Source organism: Lactuca sativa, chromosome 4 (genome assembly GCF_002870075.4).
Source record: "Lactuca sativa cultivar Salinas chromosome 4, Lsat_Salinas_v11, whole genome shotgun sequence".
Lineage (NCBI taxonomy): Eukaryota > Viridiplantae > Streptophyta > Magnoliopsida > Asterales > Asteraceae > Lactuca > Lactuca sativa.
In genome coordinates this window covers 169,105,063-169,109,023 of record NC_056626.2, presented here as the reverse complement: position 1 = coordinate 169,109,023, position 3,961 = coordinate 169,105,063, and the positions used below count along the sequence as shown (strand labels likewise).

General features: G+C 35.7%; 2 protein-coding genes across 2 annotated transcripts; one reads left to right on the top strand and one right to left on the bottom strand.

The window, feature by feature from the left end:
• The first annotated feature begins 218 nt into the window (after window positions 1–218).
• On the top strand, window positions 219–2,293 carry LOC111906847 (calcineurin B-like protein 10). Its single transcript, XM_023902621.3, has 9 exons — window positions 219–447; window positions 607–781; window positions 878–960; window positions 1,223–1,282; window positions 1,391–1,499; window positions 1,577–1,629; window positions 1,705–1,785; window positions 1,884–1,996; window positions 2,104–2,293. The coding sequence occupies exons 1-9, from the start codon at window positions 418–420 to the stop codon at window positions 2,156–2,158; spliced, it is 759 nt and encodes a 252-aa protein (XP_023758389.1). The 5' UTR covers window positions 219–417; the 3' UTR covers window positions 2,159–2,293.
• Window positions 2,271–3,504, bottom strand: LOC111906848 (uncharacterized). The gene is made up of 2 exons (XM_023902622.2): window positions 3,254–3,504; window positions 2,271–2,737 (listed from the first exon to the last, which is right to left on the bottom strand). Exons 1-2 carry the CDS (start codon window positions 3,390–3,392, stop codon window positions 2,457–2,459), a joined length of 420 nt encoding a protein of 139 aa, XP_023758390.1. The 5' UTR covers window positions 3,393–3,504; the 3' UTR covers window positions 2,271–2,456.
• Between the last annotated feature and the right edge of the window lie 457 nt (window positions 3,505–3,961).

The following is a 3,961-nucleotide window of genomic DNA, read 5'->3' as shown; positions in this document are numbered from 1 at the left end:
AAGGAGAACTTGGATGGAACTAGTTACAGTGTTATATATAACATGAAATGGAAAATGAATATAAGGATTAAGGAGCGGTGTGGCACTCTCATTAAAACAAAACGAAAAATAAAAAATTAATATGTAAAACAAAATTAAAAGTTCTTTTGTTTTACATGTATCAATTATATTTTCATTGGCCACAGCGGTCGGTCCACATCATCCTCATTCAGTAATTTCTAGGGCTTTTTTTTTTATGTTACGTGTTGTGATGAATGCGTGTACGAAATCTTGATATTACGAATGCATTTGAACCACAGATCACCAAAAGAAACTTGAAGTATAGAATTTGGATTCGAATTTTGCATATTCATACGAACCTTGATCTCATCATACTACAACATCAAATCTGAGAAGTTTGAGATCTCTCCGGCAACCATGGGAGCGGCGGCGAGCTCGTCTACCTCGGTACTTTTCTTCCTCTTACGAGCATATTTATATATATAAAAATCGTCGCCTTCCATCCGAACTCACTTGCTTTCTATCTGTTTATTTTGTGACTGAGGAGATTATTCATTATCGTATATGTATGAGATTGAAAATGTGAATCTGGATTAGGAGAAATAGAGATCGAGCTCGCTGACTGTGGGGGAAAAAGTATGTGCGGCGTTGATACCGTGTGCGGTGGTACTTGAGATTCTGATCTACGGCTTTGCGTCTTGTTTCGATGATCGACGAAGCTCTCCGGTTAAGCCTGGTCACACTTTTGACGACGTCACTCGTCTCGCTCGTAACTCTCCATGTCTGTTTTCGTATTCCATTTCCTTCCTAATTTTTCTTACTAAATTCTGAATGTTATGATCAGTTTCGGATTTTCTAATACTGGAAATTGTTACAGTTTCGGTTAATGAAGTGGAAGCATTGCGCGAATTGTTCAATCGGTTGAGCAATTCGATCATAACCGATGGGCTCATACACAAGGTATGCTAATTGCTATTTGCTATTCCTATCTCCTTCAGTTATACCTCAAATATCTTCATTCTTCTCACTTGATTTCACCAAATTTCTTCTCAATTACTTCGTCTAAACACCTGATTGCAACATTCCTCAAAAGCATCAAAACCTAAGTATTTTCAATTGTAGGTAGTAATTGAGTTTACATAAAGCTACAGAAATTGCACGATTATGGAGAAGCTCCAACTGGCAATAACACCTTACGTTTTTATTGTTTCTTTACATAAAGGAGGAGCTCCAATTAGCTTTACTCAATTCAGCTGGTGGAGAGAATCTTTTCTTGAACAGGGTAAATTCTTACTTAAACTCACAATTTACTTCACAATTAGACAAAATTGATGACATTTTTTGATTGAAGATTCAATAATCTTTATATCATGTTCTTACTTATATCCAGGTTTTTGATCTATTTGATGAGAAGCAAAATGGTGTTATTGAATTTGAGGAGTTTGTCCATGTCTTAAGCATCTTCCATCCTCATGCCCCAATGGAACAAAAAATTGATTGTAAGTTTTGACAACCTACTTCCACTTCCAGGTGGATCATTTTTTTTTTACCTTTTCTCATGTTTTCCTTTCTGCAGTTGCCTTCAGATTATATGATTTAAGACGAACAGGGTTCATAGAAAGAGAAGAAGTAAGTTATTATTCTCTTTTTCATTTGGAAATCTCTTTTCTAGTCTATACTCATTAACAACTTATGTTTTATCAGGTTAAAGAAATGATTGTTGCCACTTTAAAGGAAACCGGAATGGTTCTTTCAGAAGAAATTCTTGAAGAGATAATCGATAATGCAAGACTTCTCACTTCTCAGAATCAACTACTATTTCTTCTTCTTGTTGTTATTAGATCCACATTCTTTGATTTTGACTTGTGTGCTTTTGTTCTCAGACTTTTGCTGATGCGGATGCTGACATGGATGGAAGAATCAACAAAGATGAGTGGAGAAACTTTGTTATTCGACGACCACAACTCTTGAAGAACATGACTCTTCCATCTTTAAGGTACCATTGTCACTTTTCAGGCCGAGAGGGTATTTCTGTAATTAGTTTGTTTTCGGGGTGTTTTTTTGTGAAAGTTTATGTTGATTTTTTTTTTCTTCATTTGTTAGGGATGTGACAACAGCGTTTCCAAGTTTTATATTCAACACAGGAGTAGATGATTGACAACAAAATGTAATCATTTTTTTTGGATAGTTTTAATACTCATTTTTATGGAGTTTGTGTTTTTGTATCTAAAATTGAACTCAAGTTTTATTTGTTGTTTTAATATGAAAACTAGCACACCATCATTCTTCTTTCCATTGTATTCAATAATATAAATCCATCATGACCTACTTCATGAAGAAAACAACAGTAACAACAATCTGATTTTCACACCTCTATACAAACATTCAACCAAATATGTAAGGGATAAACCAAAATACAACATTACAAAATGTACAATTCCAAGTGTATTATATGTCTACAAGGTGGGGATGGACTTTGAGCGGATGAATTGTTTGAGTATGGCTTTTTCTTCATCGATTCGTTTTTTCTCTTGAGGATCTTTTGTTTTCACTTTTCTTTTCTCTTCCAATATCCACTTAAAGAGCTCTATCTGTTCATCAATGGGGATTGGTTTCACAGGCTTTGGGGCGGCAGGAGGAGGCACGGAGGCGGTTGATATGGCAGTGGATGTAACCGCAGTTGCAGGCGCCTCTCCCTCTGTCTTCTCCTCTTTAGTTGTTCTTGTGAAAAGGTAAGCTATAAAACACAATAAATGACATGAACTAGTTTTTACTTTATTAAGGGGTTGGAATCATTCAGCTTCATAAAAGGTCTACTCAGATTTTGCCATAAAATGCATAAATATCATAAGCGAGAATAATTAACTTGTCATCGACGCCATTGTTGATGCCTTTTTGGATGACATCGACTAAATTTTGAGTCGATCAAACCTTTTATTCTTCTGGTCGAACACACAAAATAAGAACCTAGAGACCCTAATTTTCATTTTGAAACCTAAATCGAAAGAAATCATCGATGCTAATTTCAAACACAAAGTCGAACGCATACCAAAAGCCAAAAGGTACTGACAAATCTAATCTGTAATCGATAGTCGAAAACATACGCAAATAATCAGATTTAGCATCACGAATAGAAAAACCTAAATATGTTTTCTGTTCATTTAAAGAAGATAAAATAGGAGGGAGAACAATTAAACCTGAGATTATTATACGTATGAGTGTAAAGGCATATAAAGGTATTTATGAAGTGTACCTCCGATGGAAAAATTGACAGCGAGAAGAAGAGGCCAGATGAACTTGTAACGCCGGCCGAGCGACTCCTTGGGTGGTTGTGGTGGTGGCGGCTGAATGTTGGAAGAGGAAGAAGCAGAAGTAGCAGATTGAGTAGCCATTGACGACGCCGGTGAAGATGTGGTAGACAGACGTTTCTTCGGTTGAGCTGTTTCTTACATAATACATATGACCACGATCGCTTTTTTATTCTTTTTTCTTCTTGCAGCCGATGACTTTATGACTTTATTGCACCGATAAACTGTATAAACTTTTTTGACAAAACTTCAAAAATGGTCCCTGTGGTTTTCGAAAATATCAAGTTTAGTCCCTAAGTTTAAAAAACTTCACGGATCGTCCCTGTGGTTTCAAAACTTTTAACATTTGGTCCTTCCGGCTAACTCCGTTACAATTTAGCCGTTAAGTCAGGGGCATTTTTGTCATTTCATTACACAGGGACCATTTATGAGGTTTTTAATTACTTTTTTTTAAAAAATAAATAAATATATAATATTTAATATGCAAGGGTCTCTCTCTCTCTCTCTCTCTCTCTCTCTCTCTCTCTCTCTAACACCAAGAACACATACATCCACACTCCAAATTTGTACGATTCTTATAAAACCCACAAACACACACACACACACTCATAAAAGAAACAAACTCATAAATCTAAAAACCATCTTTAGAACTA